Genomic DNA, 27,489 nt, shown 5'->3' on the forward strand with positions numbered 1-27,489 from the left:
GTAACTTCATCTGACCGCTGCCAAAGATCGTGGAGTAGCGCCGACGTGTGTTACGGAATTTATGCCGTCATCACATGCGACGAGTTAGCTAACGTTGACGTGGCGCTTTACGATTTTTGTGATGTCAATTCTTGCTCTTCCACGTTGAGCAGCCATTTCGTTACGTGAAACACGTTATTCCGCTACGTGCCACGTAACACAGAACCAGTGAGAAATAAGAACGCTCTCTATGTCACAACCAGAATTTGTGAGACACCATATTGTAATTTTCTTGTTTGACGCTCATTTTTGTTGGTTTTTATGTTATAACTTACACCCTATGAATATATACTGTTTCTAAGCACCAGTACATTGAACCTCTCGAGAAGATTCTCCAGTACTGTTATTGATGCGATTTATTATAATAAAATGACGAGAAACGTCCTACTGGTGGCTAAGAAATTTTCGAATTTAGACAGTTTCGTATTATAATTCGCGTATTCTGAAAGTAAACCATTTTAAGCCAACGTGACATTGGAGATTCGTCAAAAATGTGTCATTCTTCGTAGACTTTGTTATAATTCATCAAATCAGTGTTCTGTCAAAAGGCAGGTTTTGACATGGTAGTTCTCCAGGCTGTCTGGTCTTCTGCCATCCTCTTCACGTCTGCATAATTTCCTCTTCCCTTTATGTCGTCTATCATCTTGTATCTCCTTCTTCCTCTCAGTCTTCTCCCACAAACCAATCCTTCCAAAGCATCTGCTTGTAAACACTCCCTTCTCAGTGTATGCCCCAACCAGTTCTTTTTCCTTTCTCTTGCAACCTTCAGCAGACGTCTTCTCTCGCCAACACTTTCCAGTACTCTTTCATTACTCACTCTTTCCATCCATCGTATTCTCTCCATTCTCCTCCACATCCACATCTCATATGCTTCTAACCTTTTTTCATCCTCTCGTCTCAGCGTCCCTGTTTCTGCCCCATGTAATGCCACACTCCAGAAAAAACATTTGCCAAGCCTTTTCCTTAGACCTTCATATAATTTGTCACATAAGAGTCTCCTATTTCTGTTGAATGCCTCAATCGCTGTGGCAATTCGAGTTTTCACTTCCTGGTGGCTTCTCAAGTCTTCAATTATTGTGCTTCTGAGATATTTAAATGCACTTACTTGGCTAATGGTAGATTGTCCTATTTTAATATTGGACAGTCTGCGTCTTGTACTGATGACCATACTCTTTGTTTATGCTGTGTTTATTTGCCTCCCAAATTCCACGCAACCTTCACTCAGATGTTTCAGCATATTATTCACTGTGCGTTCACTTTCTGGCACTAATACCATGTCAGCAGCAAATCTTATACATTCTGTTCTCTTTACAACAATACATATTCCTCTTTTCCCCTCTAAGCCTTTCGCAATAATCTCTTCAAGGTAGGCGCTATAGTCTGGAACCGCGAAATTCCTACGGTCGCAGGTTCGAATCCTGCCTCGGGCATGGATGTCTGTGATGTCCTTAGGTTAGTTAGGTTTGAGTAGTTCTAAGTTCTAGGAGACTGATGACCTCCGAAATTAAGTCCCATAGTGCTCAGAGCCATTTGAGCCATTTCTCTTCAAGATATGCGTTAAACAACAGTGTGGAAAGGCAACAACCTTGTCTAACACCTCGTCCAGTGCTGCTTCCTTCTGACATTTCATTTCCAACCCTTATCCTTACTTTCTGGTGTAAATATAGATTCTGTATCAATCGTCTCTCTTTCCAATCTACTCCTTTCCTCTTCAAAATATCCATCAGCTTGTTCCACTGAACTCTGTCAAAAGCCTTTTCTAAATCTATAAAAAAAAAAAGCAAAGATTTCTCTACCTTTTGCCATATATCTTTGGCCTATAGTTCTTAACACGCCAATAGCATCTCTTGTTCCTTTTCCTCTTCTAAATCCGAACTGCTCCTCTGCAATCCCTCTATCCAACTTGCCATGTAGCCTTCTATTCAACACTGTGAGCAAGACTTCAGCTGCATGAGAAATTAGACTCATGGTCCTACGCTCTTCACATTTTTTAGCGTTTCTCTTTTACTCTATTGGTATCATAACTGTTGCAAGGATATCCTCAGGCCATTTCCCTTTGTCATATATTTCGTTACAGAGGTAGACTGTTTCTTTTCTTGCCTTGTTTCCCAGACTCTTCAACAGTTCTGCTGGCAAATCATCAATTCCGCATGCCTTCAAATGGTTCAGATGGCTCTGAGCACTATGGGACTTAACATCTGAGGTCATCAGTCCCCTAGGTAGGGGGTTGGCGTCCAGCTGAACCTATACTTTCTTTTTCACCTTCTAAAAGGTTGTGCCGCTTTGTTATTAAGTTAACAGAAAAAATTTCCTTAATATTTTAAGTGGCGGAAATGTAAGTGCACTCTCTTTCAGGGATCCGTTTTTCCGATCTTGTCAACATTTATAAACTGGTGTCCTTACTGACTGGATATGTATCTTTCGTTTTTCGTCTTATTACATGCTCATGGATACTGAAGGTTTTATTTGTGCATTCTACAAACAGAACAACTTGACTAGCATACGGAAAAGGGAGAAAATGTACGTTTTAATAGAGCTAACGTAGACCTTTTGAGCGAGTCCGTTTTCGTTAGCCAAACTGTATGGTTCGCAAGCCAAATAAAGCCTCCCATTGCCACTGCAGAGCGCTGGGTATGCATGTCACCTCAACCAGCTCGTCCCATGTGCCGACGGCGCTATATCTCGTGACGTTGGATTTGCCGTCCGCGTTCACGTCGACTTATGCTGCCTCGTCCGGTGTGACGGCAGCTTTGTACTGCAGAAGCGTTGCCGCTGTTCAGTTTTATTAAGCACTAGGTCCCACAACTTGTCTGCCATCTGCGTTCCTCTTCTATTATTGAAGTTATTTCTGTGTTTTTAATTTCTGTGGCCTGTCTGTAAATTCTAACATACTAGTGATTGGACCCTGATAAAACAACAGTATCGGACAATCTAATTTAGTGGTTTCGTGACCCCAAATCATAATCTGCTGCCGCCTCGCGGTTTATCTGTGTTGTCTAGAAAATTGCGTGGTTATGTATAAACGGCTCGAGTCGCTGAGCTTGCCTAAGTTTGAAAATCAACTTTGGGAATATCTCTAGTTTTAAGAGAGGAGATATCAGGCACATAAATATGCCTTAGAGCACTGCCTAATGTCCATAATATATAAATTACCGACGATACAAATTCGAATTATTTGATTACTCTTCTCTAATCACTCGCCTCTAAGACCGATAAACTCACTTTTACTCTCCTTTCGACGCTATGATTTACTGTCAACACTAATTAATCAAATGAGTTAACACACTGCGCATCTTTTCTTTATACTGGGTATCGCAGGAGAAATAGTCAATGTTTAGGGATACAACACGAAAGATAAAAAAGAAAGCCTGCTAAACACGGGCTCTAAATTGCGTACTGTAAGAGCTATGAGCACATCTTGACCTTCGAAACGGTGAAACAAAGCTCTTCTACTGTAAGCTCTATGCTTTCCACATTCTGGGAGGACGTAGTATGGATCGAAACAATACAACATTGTCTAGTAAACATGGCCTCTAAAACAGATATCTTAAGAGCTGTGAGCACTTGTTCAGTATAAGAGATGTGTTTCATGTAGCGAAGACGAACAAATGCTCACACCTCTTAAGATATACACTTCAGAGTCCATGCTTATTAGAGACTTTTGCTTCCAGTGATCGTTCCTGTTACATCCCTGAATACTGACTGTTCGTCCCGGGCCACCCTGTAGTTTTCCATCCAGACCATTGCACAGGCTTCACGCTGCCGTCAGATAGCATACGGTCCTCCTCTCAGCGTTTGGCAATAGTCGCTTAACAGCGCGATAGTGTCCCACGACTATAATCAGCGCGCGCAGCACAAAAATCGAGAAAAATCAGCGAAGCGCAAAAACACGATTCAACTACCTTGTTCCAAATACTGTTATCAATTCCCCCACAAGACTCACAAGAAAACAAATGAATCCTGCTGTAATATATCGTTTTTAATTTTTCTCACCTTCTTCTGCTCAACTTTTTTTAAATCTTGTTTCCAATACAATATCATGTTCTATAAATCACTTTCCATCTAATTCACTCTCCATTACACGTAAAGAAATTGAACCAATAATTATTTTGTCTTCAGAAACACGTCAGTATCAGACATAAGAACATCCCTTTGGATTCTTCAGTTCTCTATAACAATATTTGATACCTACAAATCTCTTTGGTTGAAGAAAGTTTCATTTTCCAGCACCATCAACTTGTGACATTTTCCGCACTTCGGGCACTTGTATGTTATTTGTTTTTTAGGCAACAGAAATCTTCGATTTATTGTCTCCCATACTCTGAGTGTTTAGATACTCCTTGTTCTCCTCCTTATTTGCCTTTGTTTCATTTATTCCTATATGCTACCTAGACAATTAATTCTACCAAAGAGTTTTTCTCGATTCTGCTTTCTTTCACTAGATCCGCTATTTTAGATAATGTAGACCACATGTTTCTCCTCATCTCTTTTATTAATGTAAGTAAGACTTCCAACATCTTATTTCAACGCGGAGAATCAATCCTGGCTTCAGTTTTCTCTGCTTTATATTACGTAGAGAAGGAGGTCTGAATTGCCGGGTGCTGCCACATTTGACTTCACTTGCCCGTTTCTTAATGTTGAAAACGGAAGGTCAAACTGACCACTAACCTCAATTAACTTTGTACAGATTTCTGTTGTCGATATAAATCTAAAGCAATGGAATTTGTGAAGGCACAGCATTCCACACTGTCTACACAAACACAAAAACACGCACACGCACGACCACATCCGCTACAAAAACTTAAATAAACAAATCTATTGCAAAATTCAAGTTCACAGCAGTTTTAGTTGTTCTGGAATACGTACAAATATTACAGAACTTTAATTATATCTGTACTACTATCTCTGAGCCGCAGAACGAAGTTTTCAGCTTGCCCTCGAAAATCAATTCTACTAGCTCCATAGTATTTTTGCATAAGTACGTTTTGTACAACAGAACAGATACCTGTGCAATTGTGGTTGGATATGGACGGCCGTGTCATCAATCACCTCACTCACAGACAGCAAGGGAGTGACGAATAACGCACTAAGTACTATGTGCACTGGTTTGTGAAACATATGTGTAGACGTAATTTGATACATCTGCTGATACCTGAGTTCGCTTTTTAGCATTGTTCATGTCGTGTGTTGGACCACAGGAGAGGCTGTCCGTGAACCCGATGGTGTTCCTGCCAGTGGTTGAGCCCGACTTGGAGGGTGCTTTCATGACAGACAGGCCTGCCAACAACCTCAGGGCAGGTCGCTTCAACAAGGTGCCGGTGCTGGAGGGGGCTACGTCTGGAGAGGGAGCCGTCTTACTAGGCCGTAAGCTGTTTGCTTGAGTACTTGTGTCGCGTCTCAGTGTACTGGCTGTTTTTAATTCTGTAAATTAATATCATTGTATCCCGTAAGGACTAGTAGATTCTGCTACAGGCAGCTCTCCTCCTAGCGCCTTCTTCTACGAATTTCCACCATACGCAATAAACTGTACGACATACTACGCTTTTGTTAATACTTAACTCTTTGCTTTTCTCAGAGGACTGTTTCTGAGTTCTATTACTGCCTCGATTACTCATCTATTCGTAGAAATGCATTCAAACATCATGAGATGCCTGCAGCAAGTGGTAATCAGAGAATCGCTCGTGTGAAAAATAGATTGCTTTCATCCTCCCCTTTCACTGAGGCCTCTTTATAATCACAGATAGTACCTTCATGGCTTGCGTTTCCTCTCCTCCCAGAACCTCTTTTCTCTTCTTCTTCTCTCTCTCCTGTTTTTCTTGTGGGATCTGCTGTATCCTCGTCTCTTGTCTGCTCCCCTGGTGATTCTCTGTTCCTGTAACTGTCTATGTCGTTGATCTCTGGCACGTTTTTCTGTATATACTTGTTTCTCAATCTTTCCTCCCTTCTGATTGCTCGGGATAGATAATACCTTCAATGCTACTTCACAAAAGGGTTTTCCCTTACCGGCAGCATCATATGCGGTTGACAATTCCCTATTATGTAAGTCAAAGTCACTACCTACTATTACCGTATCCTCGAGGTATTTCCGTACTAGCGGGTTTATGCTATCTTTCAGAGATGCTATGACCGATGTTTTCGAATAATGTAGTCGCTAGAAACATCAGATAGTTAACCTACATTCACCGGCACAGAACAGCCTTGACCATATTCGAATTCGTCTTTCTTCCTCCTTGGAAATTTAATCTCTCAGTCCGATGTACGTTTATAGTGTCACTGAAATTTTCCGAGCTCTCTGTTTCCGTTTTCAAGCAATTCTGTTTCTTATATGATGTGTGGCCAACTTTGCCGCGAGTAGTCTCGACCATTTAGATCCTGCAGCCACTATGAATCAAGACACAAAGGAGTTAGAGGCATAAGCTGCTTGTGGGCATTGATTTATATTAATGAGACAATTTGTGTCAGACTGCGATTCGAACCCTGGTCTCCTGCTCACTAAGCATATGCGCTGACCACTACGCCTTCTGGGCACAGTGGCCGGCCGTTGTGGCCGAGCCGTTCTAGGCGCTTCAGTCCGGAACGGCGCTGCTGGTGCGGTCGCAGGTTCGAATCCTGCCTCGGGCATGGATGTGTGCGATGTCCTTAGGTTAGTAAGGTTTCAGTGGTTCTAAGTCTACGGGACTGATGACCTCAGATGTGAAGTCCGATAGTGCTTAGAGCCATTTGAACCATCTGCGCACAGTGGTCGTCACAACTGCACGGACTACCACAGCATGCCTCCCGTGAGACCCAAATTCTCAACTTAAACTGCACATTACTGACGTAGTGCCCCAGCTCATTAGCCTCATTACTCGCAGTATCTCGTGACGATTCCTTTAAGAGTTCGAGCCTGGCGTGCATTTGCACTGAAGAGATCATTGGCCATCATTACTGTAATTATATACGTGATCTATGTTCTTTCGGACATGTCCACATATTTAATTACGGCAATGATGGTCAATAATCCCTTCAGCGCAGGTGTACACCAAGCTTGAACGCTTATGGAAACTGGCGAGGTGCCTGGAGTAATGGGGCTAATGACCAGGGGCACTACATCGGTGGTGTATGATTTGCTTTGAGAATATGGGTCTGACGGGATGAGTGCTAGGGTCGTCCATGCGACTGTCGTGACTGCTGTGTCTGGATCGGGTAGGGGTCAGCGCATATGCTTCGTAAGCAGGAGACACAGGTTTGAATCCTAGTGTCGCACATATTTTCAACTTGCTCCATTGATGTAAATCAATGTCCTCTAGTAGCTAATGTTTTAATCCCTTGTGTCTTAATATTTTATCATTCTCATTATACATATTTGCTATCTGGTCTCTTGCAGTAACTGCTTTGCGTTATGCTGATTTTTCTACAAGTCGTGTCGAAGTTCATACAGTTTCAATTAAATTTACTACCATCATTTTTCCAAAATTAAATTCTGTACAACTTCTGTTGATAACTTTGTACAATTTTCTGGAATTTAGAAAAATATGGTACAAGTAGTTAATAAATTAGAATTTTTACTTCTTTGCTTCTCTGGATGTTCTGGAAAACTGCTGCAGATACACGTCTGGGACATGTTTTATTAGATTCACCAGATCAATAACAACAAAATAAATGGAAATCGTGCTTTACCTTAACCTCGTACAGTTTTGCGATGGCTTCATATTAGCGAAGATTCTAAACTTCAAGCAGAATATTTTATTAGCCGTAACTCCATCACTAAACATTTGCGGACCTGTGTTTATATGAAGTTTTTTCTTTACAATTACTTGCAGAATAACGTATTAAAATATTTGCATATCTTCGTGAACCTCCCTGTATATAGCCATTTTTAAAACTGGTGGGAATTTTAAATCAAACATTAAACATCCTTATGTTAATTTCGAATTTTTGAGGGCATTTTTTTGAAAAAAAAAGTGCGTCTTAGACTCCGTAAAATATGGGAAATGTACACTACTGGCCATTAAAACTACTACACCAAGAACAATTGAAGATGATGAACGGGTATTCATTGGACAAATATATTATAATATAACTGACATGTGACTACATTTTCACGCAATTTGGGTGCATAGACCCTGAGAAATCAGTACCAAAACAACCATCTCTGGCCGTAATAACGGCTTTGATACGCCTGGGCATTGAATCAAACAGAGCTTGGATGGCGTGTACAGGTACAGCTGCCCATGCAGCTTCAACACGATACCACAGTTCGTCAAGAGTAGTGACTGGCCTATTGTGACGAGCCAGTTGCTCGGCCACCATTGACCAGACGTTTTCAGTTGGTGAGAGATCTGGAGAATGTGCTGGACAGGGCGGCAGTGGAACATTTTCTGTATCCAAAAAGGCCCGTACAGGACCCGCAACATGTGGTCGTGCATTATCCAGCTGAAATGTATGGTTTCGCAGGGATCGAATGATGGGTAGAGCCACGGGTCGTAACACATCCGAAATGTAACGTCCACTGTTAAAAGCGTCGTCAATGCGAACAAAGTGTAACCAATGGCACCCCATACCATCACGCCGGATGATACGCCAGTATGGCGACGAGGAATACACGCTTCCAGTGTGCGTTCACCGCGATGTCGCCAAACACGGATGCGACTACCATGTTGCTGTAAAGAGAATCTGGATTCATCCGAAAAAAGGACGTTTTGCTATTCGTGCATCCAGGTTCGTCGTTGAGTACACCATCGCAGGCGCTCCTGTCTGTGATGCAGCGTCAAGGGTAACTGCAGCCATGGTCTCCGAGCTGATAGTCCATGCTGCTGCAAACTTCGTCGAACTGTTCGTGCAGATGGTTGTTGTCTTACAAACGTCCCCATCTGTTGACTCAGGGATCGAGACGTGGCTACACGATCCGTTACAGACATGCGGATAAGATGCCTGTCATCTCGACTGCTAGTGATACGACGACGTTGGGATCCAGCACGGCACCCTAATCAACCCATCGATTCCATATTCTGCTAACAGTCAATGGATCTAGACCAACGCGAGCAGCAATGTCGCGATACGATAAACTACATTCGGATAGGCTACAATCCGACCTTTATCAAAGTCGGAAACGTGATGGTACGCATTTCTCCTCCTTACACGAGGCATCACAGCAACGTTTCACCAGGCAACGCCGGTCAACTGCTGTTTCTGTGTGAGAAATCTGTTGGAAACTTTCCTCATGTCAGCACGTTGTAGGTGTCGCCACCGGCGCCAACCTTGTGTCAATGCTCTGAAAAACTGATCATTTGCATATCACAGCATCTTTTTCCTGACGGTTAAATTTAGGGTCTGTAGTACGTCATCTTCGTGGTGTAGTAATTTTAATGGCTAGCAGTGTATTTGTCCACATACGTTGCCACACGGACACGTATCTGCATGGTGACCGTTTTGACAGCTCCGCTGGAGCCTGCCTACCTGGAGGACGCGGCGCTGCTGCAGCAGCTGAGCGACCACTTCGTGGAGGCGGTGTCCATCCTGGTTCACCTGCCCACGTCGGCGCAGCGCGAGCAGGCCGCACTTCAGCTGCGGGACTTCTACTTCGGGCACGAGAACATCACGTTGGACGACGCGCAGGCCCTCGTCGACGTAAGTTACCAACCTCGTATCCCTCGCAGCACTGCCTGTGATAACTGGTAACGGCGATCAACGTGTCAGATTACACCTAACAGATCGAAACAAAGCCTCTGTTCTGAAACAGAAAACCCAATCGGTAAAGAATGGGTACAAGTTACAGAACATGATTATTTTCTGCACTGTTATGTGAAAATAATGATGGATATTGAAATACAGGGTGAAGAAAAAATGCCACAGTTGGAGGGAAGCATGTGAGTCCTCGCCCAGTTTCAAGACAGAAGTTTATTTAGCGAAATCAGATCGGGTACCTTTTAAAAACACATGTATGAGAACAAGGAGCTGACAACTCTGTGACATGGTACGGGCTGCGCATCGGAATATACAAAGGAACGTTTATGACCCCGCACTACCGTCACAATTCACTGAGTACACTGCTGGGACATCAAAACCCACATTCACCATGGAACTACGGTTCAAATCATGGTCAGGCTCTTTTTCTTATTTTTTACAGGTCCTCTGTTTACTTCCGCATAGCATCTTGTCTTGGAGTCCGACTTCGTCGACGATCATGGCGTTTTCCTACCGCCAAGCCACGATTAAATTAACTTTTCCTTTGCACCATGTAGAGCGGCGTCCCGATGAAGTACACAAACGATGAACACTTTTGGTGCTGGGTGCATCCGATTCTGCTACTGGTTCTCGTGAGTATGCTGCGCCGTATCCTCAAAGGCGCCATCATCATTCACTTGAACCAACGCCTCGGGAAGCCGGAAATCTCTGTCCACAAGTAACGGACAGAGGTCGTCCAAGGACAAGAGGTACTCCACAAACAGAGGACACGACTCTTGAATCAGTTCGCCAATCACCTCGGCGAAGTGTCTGTGATCTTGTAAGGCAGTTGCAGATATCTCAAAGACATATTGTTGAAGTGCTGCATAATGAAAAACTGTATCCGTATCATTACATGTTAATTCAACTTCAGCAGCCAAGAGACTGTATTCTGCGAGTACAGATTTGTGAACGGCTTTTGCACCACGTTGAAGACAGTGCACGTTTCATAAGTAACGTGATACGGACTGACTAATTTAGCTTCACTCGTGAAGCTATTATCATCATCTACAACAGCGCATGTTGGACAGCCGGCCTGTGTGGCCGAGAGATTCTAGGCGCTTCAGTCTGGAACCGCGCGACCACTACCGTCGCAGGTTCGAATCCTGTCTCGGTCATGGATGTGTGTGATGTCCTTAGGTTAGTTAGGTTTAAGTAGTTCTAAGTACTAGGGGACTAATGACCTCAGGTGTTAAGTCCCATAGTGCTCAGAGCCATTTGAACCTTGTTGGACACACATCGCAAAGGTCACCTGCGAACGTCGCTTTCAGGCACCCTTTGGCATAAACTCGTGGGTTGGAAACGTGGGAGGAGTGTCTTTGGGCCCATGACTATTTCCAGACAAATTGCATTCACCACTACATCGTACATTTCTTTGCAATACTTTGCCTGACGCAATAGAAAACGTTCCCCTCGGTGTTCGGTGACATCTATGATTTCAGCATGATGCTGCACCGGCACACTTTGTAATGAATTTGCAGAACTACATAAATGAAGGTTTTCCAGGGAAATTGTTTGGTCGTGGAGGTCCTACGTTGTGTTTGCCACGTTCCTCGGACCTTCAAATGGTTCAAATGGCTCTGAGCACAATGGGACTTAACATCTGAGGTCATCAGTCCCCTAGAACTTAGAACTACTTAAACCTAACTAACCTAAGGACATCACACACATCCATGCCCGAAGCAGGATTCGAACCTGCGACCGTAGCGGTCGCGCGGTTCCAGACTGAAGCGCCTAGAACCGCTCGGCCACATCGCCCGGCCTCCTCGGACCTTAATCCACTAGATTTTTAATTGTGGTGACACTAAGGGAAGAAATTTATAGTACTCCACCCATGTAAGCATGTGAATTAACAGATTGAATGCGTGTGTGTTGCATAGGCTCCAGCTCAAAATGGCTCTGAGCACTATGGGACTTAACATCTGAGGTCATCAGTCCCCTAGAACTTAGAACTACTTAAACCTAACTAACTTAAGGACATTACAGACAACCGTGCCCGAGGCAGTATTTGAACCTGCGACCATAGCGGTCGCGCGGTTCCAGACTGAAGCGCGTAGAAACCGCTCGGCCACATTGGCCGGCTAGGCTCCAGCAAAGTATGTTCCACTGAGTGGCGAAGTGTTTGCAAATGCAAGGTGATCGCTTTTAACGTCTTCTATGAAATGAGCGTTGGTCATAACTGTACGTGTGAAGATAAGCCTGGAAATCGCACGTACAGAATAGAATTATTATTGTGCGTAGCATAACGTGCAATCTAATGTAGCCTACCTATTGTGTTTTTTGCACTTCATTGGATAAAGACGGTGTTACTGTATCCATTATTATTTTCTGTTGGCTTTATTTATGTCACAGACGAAACAAAGTGGCTGTTTATGTCTTAATATATAAATAAAGGCAACAATAATAGAAAGAAATACACAAGATACCGCATTGTCGAAATGTAAATTTGACACAATCTGATGCTTTCACTGAAAAAAAAGTGTGGTGTGAACGCGACTCGAACATCGGCGATTCTGCATATCGTTCTCCACGGCATTGTCTCATCGCACTTCTTTTTTTTTTTTTTTTTTAAATCTCACGCTGTTCATTATTGCTCGTTGCACTTCCGGACGTCCCATGGTACCTATTTAGGTTTATCGTTGACCTGCTCACTGAGTTTGTTTATTACACAGGGCAGCTAACCGAAGACGCTGAGCTACCTTTCCGGCTAATGAGCTAAGAGGCAGCTCCGGCATGCGCGTAGTTCATGCTACCCGTTCTCGGCTTCTCTGCACGCAAGTGCAGCGTTGCCAGACCCTCGATTCTTAAATCACATTTCTATTAAACCTATTGGCGGGACTAGGTTTTGCTACACATAATTCGGCATTTTTTTCACCCTGTATAATAGTGCAATACATGACATTTGAACGGAAAGAGCTACAATCAAAAATAGGACATCGTCAATTAGGAGCACTCGATCTATGTTGGACAATTTTCTTACTCTCCACTGTCTTGACTGAATTGGGTGGGTTTATAGCAGTTTACTGGTTTCGACTATCACGAGATCTCATGAGACTCAACATGTTGTTACAAAAGTAACACGTCTAGCAGTAATCTAATACCCATCTTGGTCATTTTACATCCTAGTGACCAAGATGCGCATAAGGTTACTGCTAGGTGTGTTACTTTTGTAACAAGATACTGGTAATGACGATGACTCAAAAAGCTTCAGTGGTAATTTAGTCTCTCTTTTTTTTCTTAGCGTAAAAAGTCTGCCGATTTCCATGATTTGGCAAATTTTATTTTAATTGTGTGACCAGATTAACATGATTAAGCTATAGCAGCATGTCAGTTTTTACCAAAAAATTACATGAAAACAAATTTTGAAACACGCTCTAAGACAAGAAAACGACGCATCAGGAATCAGTTATCTGAATGGGATGGAAATCGGTAGATGTGATTTACATTTACAGACAAATAATTGACACAAATTCAGAAAAATTGGATGGTTTATTCAAGCGAAAGAGAGTCACAAATAGTGCAAGTCAATAACGAATTGGTCCGCCTCTGGCCCTCATGCAAGCAGTTATTAGGGTTGGCATTGACTGATAAGAGTTACTGGATGCCCTCTTGAGGGATAACTTGCCAAATTCTATCCAACTGGCGCGTTAGATCGTCAAAATCCCAAGGTGATTCGACAGCTCTGCCAATAATACTCAACAGGGGAGAGGTCCGGCGATCTTGCTGAACAAGGTGGGTTTCGGCATGCATGAAGACAAGCAATTGAATCTCTCGCTATGAGCGGACGGGCATTATCTTATTGAAATGTAAGCCCAAGATGGCTTGCCGCGAAGAGCAACAAAACGGGGAGTATAACGGGGCGTAGAATATCGCCGACGTACCGCTATTCTGTAAGGATGCTGCAGATGTCAACCGAACGGATCTTGCTATGAAAAGAAATGTCACCGCAGGCGATCACTCCTGCTTGTCTGGCTGTATGGCGGACGACAGTCACGGTGGGACCCCACGACTGTCGGGGAAGTCTCCAGACACATCTTCGGCCTCGAATCTCATTGACTGGAGTATAATTGTCTTCAGTGATGAGCCCCGCTTAGAAATGAGTCCAGATGACCAGCAAGACGTGTGTGAAGACGCCCCAGAGACAGTGGAGGGATACCAACCAGGCTGTCACCTGTCATGAGGCAAGCTCACAGCACAGCGCTACGTAGACGATATTCTCTCTGCTACTGAGGACGTCTGGACCATTATGGACAGGGCTCTCCAATCAGATCAGAGTTTTGACGATCTAACGCGCCAATTGGATAGAATTTGGCACGATTTTCCCCATGAGGATATTGAACAGCTCTATCAATCAACTTAATGTTAAATAACTGCTTGCAGAAAGCCAGAGGTGGACCAACACGTTATTGACTTCCTCAGTTTGTGAAGTCCTTTCTTGAATAAATAATCCATTTTTTCTAAAATTGTAATCATTCATTTGGTCGTACACATACAACACATATACCCATTTCCGGCCCCCATCCCGTTAGGATTATCCATGGAGAGTAGTTTTCTTTTATTGTGTAGTCCAGTTGTAAGAAATTAAAACGTAAAAAGCTTCGGTGATAATATAGATTACTCAAAGAAAGTAATAATGACACTATTAACAATACACTCACCAGTATAGGACAACTCATAGCGGTTATTAAATAATAATTGTTCATAGTTATGATTCTCTGATGAGTTATAATGATAAAATATTCAAAAAACAGGGCAACAGCCTTGTCGCAGTGGACACACCGGTTCCCCTGAGATCACCGAAGTTAAGCGCCGTCGGGCTTGGCTCGCACTTCGATGGGTGACCATCCAGGCTGCCATGCGCTATTGCCATTTTTCGGGGTTCACTCAGCCTCGTGATGCCAATTGAGAAGCTACTCGACCGAATAGTAGCGGCTCCGGTCAAAGAAAACCGTCATAACGACCGAGAGAGTGGTGTGCTGATCACACGCCCCTGCTAGCCGCATCCTCAATTGAGGATGACACGGCGGTCGGATGGTCCCGATAGGCCACTTGTGGCCTGAAGACGGAGTGCTATATCCAAAAAACGTGGGTGGCGTAATTGGGCTTGGTACCACCTCTTTAGCCGAATGGTTAGAGTCGCTGTCTTGAGTGCAAAAGGCAATTCCAGAGATTTAATTTTTTGCTGAATTTTCGCACCAAATAAAACTAGCAGCTTGTAAGTCAAAAATAACGAGGACATTAAACTTCTGTCCTAACATTGTACTACTGTTGCAGTATCACATTCGAAATACATGTGAAACATTAGGGAATAAACACTACGAACTAAAATGTCGAAAAAGAACTACGGTGGTACACAGCATCACCATTGGGAAACGAACATTGTTCCATGGGAGGGACTGGATAAGCCAAAATGTTCCCATTACATGGCAGTAATGCGACCTTGTAGAGTGATCCTGGGCTCATGGAATACCACAATATGGTTGCCCAAATTATTAAAAAAAAAACGTCATGTTTCTCTCTTGGGATGTAAACTCGTCCAGAAATTGGAAACAGTGTTAAACAGGACTCATCTGAACAAAAGACTTTCTTTCATTGCTCCAGTCTAGGTTTTACGATTCGAGACAACGTTTTCCTGTTACAAACATTTGCATCAGTGATGTGTGGTTTTCGAATTACGTCTCGCCTTCCAGTTCCTTGCTTATGGATTCCCCGTTTTGTTGTTTCGGTGCCTACAGATTCCATGAGTGCAACATTCATTTCTGCAGTGACTTTTGCTGCTGTCGTCCTCTTATTTTTGTCGCAATTCTCTTCAATGGACCACCTGTCACGGTCACTGTACATATATTTCCGTCCGCTTTCTGACGTAGCGGACAATGTTTTTCCGCTTTCCCTGTAAAGGCTATAAATCTTCGTTACGGTGCTTCTTCAAACACTAAGCAGTTTGGACGCACACACCATATGAGAAATGAGAACCAACCATTCGAAGTCACTTAGCTACGATATAATGCAATCGCAACTACACAGGACACTGTTCTGGCAATGAGTTACACTTGCAACAGGTGCCGTTTATGGTCAAATACAACACCACAACCTGCAGGCTTGTCTAGCACCTGCATTTATGTTCAGGCACGCATGCCTCGTGGTGCTTCCATATTTTTGTCCACACCCTGTACTCGTAGTTTATAAACATAAATTAATCTGCCGATGGCATTGTATTTAGGAATACAACAGCCCAAAGTCGTAAGTATACCCATTAAATAAAACAGCCAACCTCACTCAAACTTATATTACTCGTACTTACAGCACAACTATTGTGATCAGTTGTTTTCAAGATGGAAGACAACTACTTATTTATTAGCTTTGTTAGACCAGAGTGGAATCATTCACGTGTATCTTCCGTTATATTTTGTGAAGATGTTCAACAGTTATACGAGTATGACACTTGCTTACGGTGGTTAAGTGTAAGAAAAGAAATTTAAAAAAAGGTGAACCCACCGGTACACGGTACAACGTCTGGATTGAAGCGTTAGTTATTGCACATTAGGATCACGTGCGCTTCATTCGATCGCTGGTTACACTTTTATGAACGCTGTCTCGGGACTTGTATTACCGACTCTTTTCTACTAACAATGTTTATTTGTACATTTACTCCTTAGCTCGAATACCCTTTAGTTCACATTACAAATCATTTAAATATCATACCTAAACTTCACCATGAAACTGATGTATACCTTCATTTACATTCATACGCCATAAGGCACCTCATGGTGTGTGGCGAAGGATGCTGTGCGTACCACCATTTCCCTGCTTCCCAGATCCAAGCGCGACAATGCGGGAAAACAACAACAAATTTCCTTGATTTTACCGTCCAGGTCATTTCGCGAGATGTATGTACGAGGACATGGTAAGTTCCTTGACCCTTTTTGCTACTGTTTTCCTCTCAGTCTTAATAATAAACTTCTACTCAGTGCACAGCGACATTGTAGCGTATTCCATAGGAGTTGAGTGAGCATCACCGTGATACTGTCACTCTTTCTAAACGAATGCATGAGGAAACGTGCTGCTCTTCTTTGGTTTTGCTTTATCTTAGCTGTTAATCCTACCTGCCAAGGTTTCCAGTGTCGTGAAGTACTTGAGAATTGATTGAATGAGGGTTTTGTGATTGCCTCTTTCGTGAGTAAATCACATTTACATAAAATTCTTCTGGTTGAGCCGAGATTGTTATCTCTCTATGCTAAAACTAGTTTCATATAATCATTTCGCTTTGCCGTCCCAAACGCACACTCTTGAATATTATCGGTAGTGACTGATTCTAGTAACTGATTGCCACTCGTGTAACCAGACAATAAAGAGTTCTTATTTTCTCATGTTTATTGGCAGACGTTTACGTTTATTTCTATTAAAGATCAGTTATCCAGTACTCGCCCGCCACGTCAGCGTTCTTCAATAACAGATACGAAATGTACGTGATTAATCACAAATAGTGAAATGGTTTACTACGAGTATTTTGCAGAGTTACTTAGTTTGATACTAGGTGGAAGGCTACGGATTACATTGTGATATGGATGTGTTTCACATGCCTGAGCGTTACGTCTACCCGAAGCCTCGTGAAGTATGTAAGACAGATTGTAAAGGTATACTAACAGAAAAAGTGAAATATTTATCATGGAAATATTCTTCTAAGCTGTGGCTAACCATTTATTCGTGATATACTTTCTTGCGAAAGTGCTAGTTCAGCAAGGTGTGTGGGAGGTACGCTTTGAAGTTAGGAAAGCAGCAGAGAGCTACATCCCGCATTGAATTTGTGAGAAAAGAAAGGCAAATGCACTATTTTAATCTGCCACCAAGCTTTATAGCCTTGTGAAGTAGGTAACACCAATCGAATGCGCTGCATATGGATTGTGCTGAACCTTCACAAATTACTCGCTTCAAGTGGTTTAGGATACTCACAGTATACCCAAATACAGGTACTCAGACTAGGTTTCACCCCTACCCATCCGAATACGGGAACATTGCGTTAATCATGGCCCATATCATTTGGTTTAATGCATATTCCTTTCACATCAAGTCCCACATGAATGCAATGACTTTGGCGTGATGTTTTGTACAGCTAGAGCTTTCACTGCTATCATGAATAGCCCATATCGTGAGGTAACAGTTTGCTGTCAATGATACACTACATACGTGTTTTCTAGTGGTCCCGCCACATATGTCCCTAAGACATCACTACAGTGGCGGCCATAGAGTCCAGATACTTCTTCACACTCTACAATTCTGTTGACTTATATGTCTGTGCTTCAATTTTAGTGTAATTTTCATTGGATTAAGGAACCTTCGGCATCGTCGCAGGGGAGGAAACTATTTTCAGGAATATTGTTCTGTCGTCAGAGGATATACGGTATTCAAGTGCATTGAAACATTTAGAAACACTCCTATTGATTTATATACAACAGAATTTTTCTCATTTTTTTATATGTAACATTAACAAAAGCCTCTGTCCACAGATGACAAGTGACATATTCTTTGTGGAACCAGCGGACTCGGCCGTGCGGATCATCGCCAACCATTCCGACGCTGGACCCCTGTATTACTACCAGTTTGATTATCGGGGGTCAGAATTAGGGAACTCAACATATGGTAAGTAACTGAAATTTGTGTTCTTAATGATCGATATCAGTCAGAAAACCGTGAGAAACTACATTGCCTGTCATTGAAATTGCAACATCTGGAAGGATACCAAAGAATATGATTTTACTTTTGTGCTAGTACATTATTGGAGGAAAAATACACGATTAAATTTGTAAGACATTTAGACGTATATAAAGTGACACAGAACTTTCAGCCCTGGCCGAAACAATGGCCCAAACCCGGATGGGCATCAAGTCCAGCTGATCTTTAATTACAAAGACGGGTATGATGTGCCACGCTGCTCCAGGTCTATGCCAGACTTCATCGATCGCATTGGCTGGTGAGCGGTGCTGTTCTGCTCTCTCGGCAAGCAGATGTTTTCAGTTGGTGGGGTATCTGAAGAACATCCTGTCTGGGGCATACTCCAACACGGTCTGTCCGAGATAAGTCATCACAACACGGGCAACGCGAAGCATTGTGCTATCTTATTGAGAGATGACGTCACAGAGCCCTCGGAGATAGCGCACACTGGCGTTAATATGCCATGAATTTAACGCTTTCTGTCCAAATTACGATCTATGCAATCCAGAGGTGACCGTGTTGTGTACCGAGTGGCACCCTATTCCCACAAGCCAGATTCTAGGTATGTATGCTGTGACGAATGTAATCTGACAACGATCGTTCTTCTTGGTGCCTCCACATACGGATAAGTTCATCGTGATACTGTACGCAGGACCGTCATTCGTCTGAAAAGACAACGTCGTACTGCTTCTATGTCCATTGCTCAAGTGCGGTGCTCCGCTGCTGGCACGGCTCTGTCTACTGCCGAGGCAAGACGTAGGGTGAAGCTAAAGCCTGTGGCGCAGGCCTGTGACCGGGATATCGGGCTGACTGCAGGCAGAGTGCAGCACTTCTATCTGACGCGGCACTAGAAGGGGGAGAGGTGAGGCCACCTGTATTCGTTTTGACAGTAGGGTGAGTGGAACTGGGGCCGTCCTGAAGTGACTATAACGACAAAATGTCTCCCTCCCCCCCTCTCCCACCCAGGATTGAACCCGTGATCTCCAAGGCTGGGGTCTAGTGCTCCACCTGCTATATCACGAAAGCCGCTACTGTGCCAAGAGTAGTCGCTCCAATTGTCTCCATTCAGACAGCCCGAGCTTTCAGTGTCCATGTGGCTACGTTTCTTCCTCAAAATAAGCCCATTTTCTGACTCAAGTTTCGTGACGGTCCTATACGATCATGTACGGGAGAGCCGTAATGTCTGTCCCTCTGGAGGTCGTCGCATGGCACCGCCAGGCGCTATTTGCATGGCGCCATCGAGATCCTGCATGGCGTTGCGTACAAACCTTCAGAATCCATAGACTGCACATGCGCATGGCAGTCGCGTGATGCCGACCAAAGCGAGAAATTGTATCAAACAACAAAAGACAGTCCCGATAGGTCACAATGCTGTGTTGATAGACGCTTCCCATTCTGACATGAAACATACCGTGATTTCATCACAAACAAACAACAGTCAAATACTGTTTCAGAATTAAACACGCGTTTAGTAATCTTCCATTATGTGCTGGATGTAGAATGAGTACCTATTTTTTGCAGTCGCAATAAATGCAAATCATTTGCGTATCCAATAATGTAGTAAACTTCATGCCATTTTGATATTTATTGCACACTGCCTTCACGGTGATACAGTTTTAGCGACCAACAGTCTAAATGTTAGTACTGCACAAGTCACATGGGCGACGTCGTCCAGTACTCTACACAGAGAGCTTCGAGAGTGCGCTGTGTACAGGAAGCTATCAGCCGTGTGCAAACCATAAAACGTTACTCACAGAAGGGTGCACGTGATATATACACCTTCATCAATGACAGCGGTCTTTCCTTTTAGATGCGCTGGTTATTTCATGACTATCTTTCCCTGCTCGGATGAACTTAGAGCAGATGTATAGCTGCAGCTATCTTCTTTCGTCCGAAGGGGATTGAGGTAGTCGTCTTTCTCTCCTGGGAACCGTAAAAGAAACACGCCTTATATATAGGGCGACTGCGCGATGATGGTACAAACTTTCAGGGATGATGGAGAAGGGTAAATGTATAAATTCGAGGTAATGGTCTCTGATCCGGACACGACCCAGTGGAAACCTACAAAGTTAAGTTACCTCTGGCAGTGGAATATATGTACCGGTATCGTTGTTGTAACGGTTGTAGGATAGACTACTTTCAGAGATGACAGTATGGGCGAAAACAACAACAAAAATATCCAGAAAATTTGAACTGTAAAATTCATACCTTAAGAGCTATAACTAGTTGATCAGTACAAGAGATGTGTTCCACAGTAGAGAAGATGAAAGAGTGCTCGTAGCTCTTGGCGTATGCTTTTAGAGCCCATATTTACCACACATTTTTTCTAGTTTTGGTCTATACTACCATCTCTGAAAGTTGCCTACCTTACAGTCGTAGGCACAGGTATTCCACTGTCAAAGGTATCGCAACGATTTCCGCTTATAACTTTCGACTCGGTCGCTTTCGGACCAGGATCCCTTACTGCAAACAGATGCATTCACCCATTTCCAGCATCCGTAAAAGTTTGAAACCTCACCTCGAAATCCCCCTGAATATTTCGAGGAGCTACGATACCATATTAACTTTGAAAAAATGAACCTCTTAATATCAGTACCGCCTTCCGCCTTCATTAGTTGGTTTAAGCACACCTCACATATCTTATCCTTGTAGGAAAATTTAGAGAGTAATCTCTTGCAAGTGCTTGATGATGTCACCATTTTTCTACAGCAAAGGAAATCTGTGTATGCAGATCTGGTGACATCGATTCTAAGTAAATGGAATATTACAATCTAATAGATGGTGTAGATATATCTGTGTCTAGGGTGAACCACAACTCCACCGTCAAAATTTTATTTTGGTAGAAGGGACGCGTGACCTCCGATAACTCGATACAGAGTAATTACATTTCGAGTGATTTCTTACCCCGTTTATCTCTGCATTGGCAGTGCACTGAAAATACCTGCCCAACAGTACAAATGTCGACGTAACGCGGTATGCTGCGACAACGCTAATACTGTTTTTACTCTTTGTCCTCAAGCTTGTATTCAGCGCTGCTCCAGCAGTGTTAGTTGTACCTCAACAGTAACACACAGCAGTATGGATAAGTTTACAGGAGGGTTGGGTGATACGCACCTCGTGTGTAGGTTCACTAATCGTAAAATGCGTTTTAGAAATGTACGTGCCGAGTAAAACTGTGAGGGACGGGAAAAACCCACCGTGGTTCAACAACAAAGTTAGGAAACTACTGTGAAAGCAAAGAGGGCTTCACTGCAAATTTAAACGCAGCCAAAACCTCTCAGACAAACAGAAGCCAAACGATGTCAAAGTTAGCGTAAGGAGCGCTATGCGTGAAGCGTTCAGTGAATTCGAAAGTAAATTTCTATGTACTGACTTGACAGAAAATCCTAGGAAGTTCTGGTCTTACGTTAAATCAGTAAGTGGATCGAAACAGCATATCCAGACACTCTGGGATGATTATGGCATTGAAACAGAGGGTGACACGCGTAAAGCTGAAATACTAAACACCTTTTTCCAAAGCTGTTTCACAGAGGAAGACCGCACTCCAGTTCCTTCTCTAAATCCTCGCACGAACGAATAAATTGCTGACATCGAAATAAGTGTCCAAGGAATAGAAAAGGAACTGAAATTACTCAACAGAGGAAAGTCCACTGCACCTGACGGGATACCAGTTCGACTGTACACAGAGTACACGAAAGAACTTGCCCCCCTTCTAACAGCCGTGTACCGCAAGTCTCTAGAGGAACGGAAGGTACCAAATGATTGGAAAAGAGCACAGGTAGTTCCAGTTTTCAAAAAGGGTCGTCGAGCAGATGCGCAAAACCGTAGGCCTATATCTCTGACGTCGATCTGTTGTACAATTTTAGATCATGGTTTTTGGCTCGCGTTTCATGTCATTTTAGGAAACCCAGAATCTACTCTGTAGGAATCAACATGGATTCCGGAAACAGCGATCGTGTGAGACCCAACTCGTTTTATTTGTTCATGAGACCCAGAAAATATTAGATACAGGCTCCTAGGTAGATGCTATTTTCCTTGACTTCCGGAAGACATTCGATACTGTTCCTCACTGTCGCCTGATAAACAAAGTAAGAGCCTACGGAATATCAGACCAGCTGTGTGGCTGGATTGAAGAGTTTTTAGCAAACTGAACACAGCATGTTGTTCTCAATAAAGAGACGTGTACAGACGTTAAAGTAACCTCTGGCGTGCCACAGGGGAGTGTTATGGGTCCATTGCTTTTCACTATATATACTAGCTAGTAGATAGTGTCGGAAGTTCGATGTGGCTTTTCCCGGATGATGCTGTAGTATACAGAGAAGTTGCAGCATTAGAAAATTGCACTGAAATGCAGGAAGAACTGCAGCGGATAGGCACTTGGTGCAGGGAGTGGCAACCGACCCTTAACATAGACAACTGTAATGTATTGCAGATACATAGAAAGAAGGACCCTTTATTGTATGATTATATGACAGCGAAACAAACACTGGTAGCAGTTACTTCTGTAAAATATCTGGGAGTATGCGTACGGAATGATTTGAAGTGGAATGATCATATAAAATTAATTGTTGGTAATGTGGGTGCCAGGTTGAGATTCATTGGGAGAGTCCTTAGAAAATGTAGTCCATCAAAAAAGGAGGTGGCTTAGAAAACACGCGTTCTACCTATACTTGAGTATTGCTCATCAGTGTGAGATCCGTACCAGGTCGGGTTGACAGAGGAGGTAGAGAAGATCCTAAGAAGAGCGGCGCGTTGCGTCACAGGGTTACTTGGTAAGCGTGATAGCGTTATGGAGATGTTTATCAAGCTCAAGTAGCAGACTCCGCAAGTGAGGCGCTCTGCATCGCGATGTAGCTTGCTGTCCAGGTTTCGAGAGGGTGCGTTTCTGGATGATGTATTCAATATATTGCTTCCCCCTACTTGTACCTCCCGAGGAGATTACGAATGTAAAATTTGAGAGATTTGAGCGCGCACGTAGGCTTTCCGGCAGTCGTTCTTCCCGCGGACCATACGCGATTGGAACAGGAATGGGAGGTAATGACAGTGTCACGTAAAGTGCCCTCCGCCACACACAGTTGGGTGCCTTGCGGAGTATAAATGTAGATGTAGATGTAACTGCAGTGGAAGAGCAGCATGACGACGCTATGACGAACTGTTGCTACAGCGACGGCAGCCATAACGAGCACTAGGGGCTTTTGCCTTAGTCTATGCTTTGGTTTTCCTGTTTTGTTGATTGCATATTACATGTTTCTTCCCTGTTGTAAAGGTATTTTCACAGAAAGAAACGTAACTGGGGTAAAAAACCGAAAAATAATTACATTATTTAGCTGTAACGAGCCAATAAAAAAAGATCCACAGGTTTGTTAGAATACACAGAAAATAGCCCTGAACAAGCTCCGAAATATCGTTGGAGATCTGATTTACCCTGTACAAACAGAGTTACAACACGGAGAAAGAGATTGTGACGTAAACGAAAGTTCGCACGTTTGTTTCTACATCTGAGAGATGATGTCTATTCATATTTCGCGGCAGTAGCGCCACTATGAGGATGCAAATCAGGTTACGTTTAGAGACGCATTGTAATGGTCGTGAACGCTAATTACGTTTGAGACTTATTTTAGCCGTGAACACCTTTACGGCGACAAAGATGCCATTATCAACACCTCACTGATTTTGAACGAAAATTGTAATAGGCCTTCGAAAAGTCGAATGTTCTTTCTGTCATTCTTCTAAAAGACTTGGCAGGAATGTAGCCACTGTACATGAATTGCTGGCAGCGGTTGTTATGAAGATGTAAGTTCGCAAGATTGGTTCAAATGGCTCTGAGCACTATGGGCCTTAACATCTGAGGTCATCAGTCCCCTAGAACTTAGAACTACTTAAACCTAACTAACCTAAGGACATCACACACATCCATGTCCGAGGCAGGATTCGAACCTGCGACCGTAGCGGTCGTGCGGTTCCAGGCTGTAGCGCCTAGAACCGCTCGGCCACTCCGGCCGGCAGTTCGCAAGAGGACCAGGTTCCTGAGTCACGTGGCACTACCGTGAGGGAAGACCAAAGTGTTTGACGTATGGCCTTGGCTCATCGTATTGCATCTGCAGCAGCAAACTGAGAAATATTTGACACCACAGTGACACAATGAACTGCTACAAATCGGTTAATTCAAGGCCAGCTTCGAGCCGGATGCCCTGTAGCATGTTTTCCACTGACCTCAAACCACAGCCATTTTTGGCCTCAGTGGTGTCAAGTGAGAGCTCTTTGGAGGGCATGGAAGAGGACTGTTGTGTTTCCTGACGAAAGCTCGTTCTGCTCCGGTGCCTTATGCTGGTTAGGAGGAAGCCAGGTGAGGGCCCGAACCAACCTGTCTGCGTGCTAAACGCAATGAACATACGCCTGGAGTTATGGTCTGGGGTTCAATTTTGTATGACAGCAGGAGCACTCTCGTGGTTATCCCACGCACTCTGACAGCAAATTTGTGCCTCTTGTGATTCGACTTGTTGTGCTTCCATTCATTAGCAGCATTCCAGAGGATGTTGTCCAACAGGATAAAGCTCGCCCACATACAGCTGTTGTAATATGCTCAACAGAGTGTCAACATACCTCCTTGGCCTGATCTATCACCACATCTGTCTCTACCGCATCACATATGGGACATCATCGGATGACAACTCCATCGCCAACCCGCAAACATCATTAACCGCCCCTTTATGGACCGGCAAATGGCAACAAGCATACAATTCATTCCTACAATGTGACGTCCGGCACTTGTACAACACGATGCTTGCACGGCTGCGTGCTTTCATTCGACATTCTGGCAGTTACACCGGTTATTAATTTATCAGTATTTCACGTTTGCAATAGCGTATCTCGCGCTTACATTATCCTGTGATCCTGTATTTTTAATCACTTAAGTATGTTACCTAGACAAATTTCATTATTCTATTTTTCTTTTTTGGGGGGGGGGGGGAGGTCGCGATTGATTTCCGTCACGAGGCACAACAACTTGTACAACTGCAGTCTATTTTCCTCACAGTTAAGTTTCGGTTTAGCTTTGTACCTAAGAATAGAAATATTTTGACTTAGTGGGAATTTGTAATATTTAATCGTCCATAAAATGTAATTCGGATGCTTATGATATAGCAACGTCCGTGCATCGTAGTCTGCAGGCATTCTGAAAAACTAATTTACGACAAAGTATTCATTTTTTTTAGACAATAGACGCTTTTTACTGTAAAATCTTGATGACATATTGAGCTTATAAACTACTTCTCCCTCCGAAGGAACGCCGCATGCTTCTGACGCACAGTTGCTCTGGTTGCGCCCCGATGAGTCCCCACCAGATGCGAACACAACATATGGACTCTTGAGGAGCAATTTGGTCAGACTCTGGAGCAACTTCATCAAGTACGGGTACGTATAAGATTTACTTACCTCTAGCTTCATAGATTATTCCATTTGTATGCTCACGTTTGTAATGTTCTGACACAAAGAATGATACATGTGCATGAACTAAACACCACGTAGAGTATGATTCTACACAAATAACTACAATTAAAAAACAGTACATGATCTTTATGAGATGGCTTGAATTCCCTACGTGCTGTGAAACCTCTTAATGTCATATCATGAGCTATTGCAGCCTCTGGGTACGCCAGAGATGGAAAGGATCATGGAAATTCATGGGAGAGAAACAGCACCGAGATCAGACAACGTACACATTATAGTACGTTACAACACCTGTCGTCATTAGGAAAGCAAATATACTCAACATTAAATGAAACAACAAGTTTACTGTTACCAGTAACTGTTTATTTCTCTCCACGATGCGTTTCAAAGGTTTAAACCTCCATCATCAGGTGGATTTACATTTGTAGTATGACATTTGTGTGTGTGTTTTGTTACGATTATTTGAAGGAACTTGTGGCACTGTCTAGTGAAGAAACAAAACACTATTATTTCAGAACATGGTTTTAGATTTCTTTTGACAAAAAAATTAACATATATCTAACGGTACAAATAAATTAAGTAAAATATACCTTCAGTTGTCAGACGTTCCTTTCACTGTTGTAACACACCACATGTATACTGTCATATTTTGTAAACGCATATGGCGTCTGGAAACTATTACGTGCAAGGATCGAATAGCAGAAGAGAAAACATTGTCACTAAGTACAAAGAATATACATCGTAACAACATTATTACAGAATAAATTTTAAAGAATCTTGGAGGTGTTTGTTTTGAGGTGTCGGATACATGTGTTGGAATAAATATTTCACGTAGTATATAAATCAGATTTCGACAGGCTAATATAGCTTAATCTTCAAACTCCTGTATACAATCAGGTGACACGTTACAAATTTTAAGCTAATAAGTACGTTGGCTACGGTGGTAAAATTATGCACAAATAACAGTTTTGGTTGGGATTCACAGATAGATATGAAAAGCTGGAGGCAGCGGGAGAGGAAGAGAAAGAGAAAGTGAGAGGGAGAGAAGGGTGGAAGGAATGATTGTATGAGAGCAAACTTTACAAAGCAGCGGGTCTTAAGATTATATCTGTTACATGCAGTAGCTGCCTAAAGGTTGGGGTAATACTTTGGTTAATGCTTTAAAATACGCAGCTGGATAGACAATTTCTGCCAGTAGCTGATGTACATATAGTTTCAAACAAAAAGAAAATAACATATTCCATACAATCCCCTTTCTATGTAACACTTCATGTCAGATTGTGAATGTCTTCAAACGAAAAGGCATAAGCATATCCTTTACCATAGACAACAAAATTGGACTGAAGTTACCACACAACATCAGCACACGAGACCAACTTCATCACACAGGTGTATACAAAATTGAATGTTTGGACGGTGACTGCTTCTATGTAGGCCAAACAGGCAGATAATTTGAGATTAGATTGAAAGAACACATGGCAGCGCTAAAAAACAAATAATACCACACACCAGCAATAGCCGCCTTCCTGCATGAAGCAAAACAACATCTTTACAACGCAAGTAACAGCATCCTACACATCCAACCAC

At 43.0% G+C, this 27,489-nt stretch overlaps 1 protein-coding gene across 1 annotated transcript in view; it reads left to right on the forward strand.

Moving 5' to 3' along the window:
• LOC126153953 (venom carboxylesterase-6-like) overlaps positions 1 to 27,489 on the forward strand; it is a 127,972-nt gene that overhangs the window by 77,245 nt on the left and 23,238 nt on the right. The window contains exons 6-9 of the mRNA XM_049916104.1: positions 5,238 to 5,403; positions 9,458 to 9,648; positions 18,249 to 18,381; positions 25,737 to 25,866. Coding sequence (XP_049772061.1) covers positions 5,238 to 5,403; positions 9,458 to 9,648; positions 18,249 to 18,381; positions 25,737 to 25,866 — 620 coding nt within the window. The remainder of the gene's footprint in view (positions 1 to 5,237; positions 5,404 to 9,457; positions 9,649 to 18,248; positions 18,382 to 25,736; positions 25,867 to 27,489) is intronic.

This window comes from Schistocerca cancellata, chromosome 2 (assembly GCF_023864275.1).
Source record: "Schistocerca cancellata isolate TAMUIC-IGC-003103 chromosome 2, iqSchCanc2.1, whole genome shotgun sequence".
In the NCBI taxonomy this organism is placed as follows: Eukaryota; Metazoa; Arthropoda; class Insecta; order Orthoptera; family Acrididae; genus Schistocerca; species Schistocerca cancellata.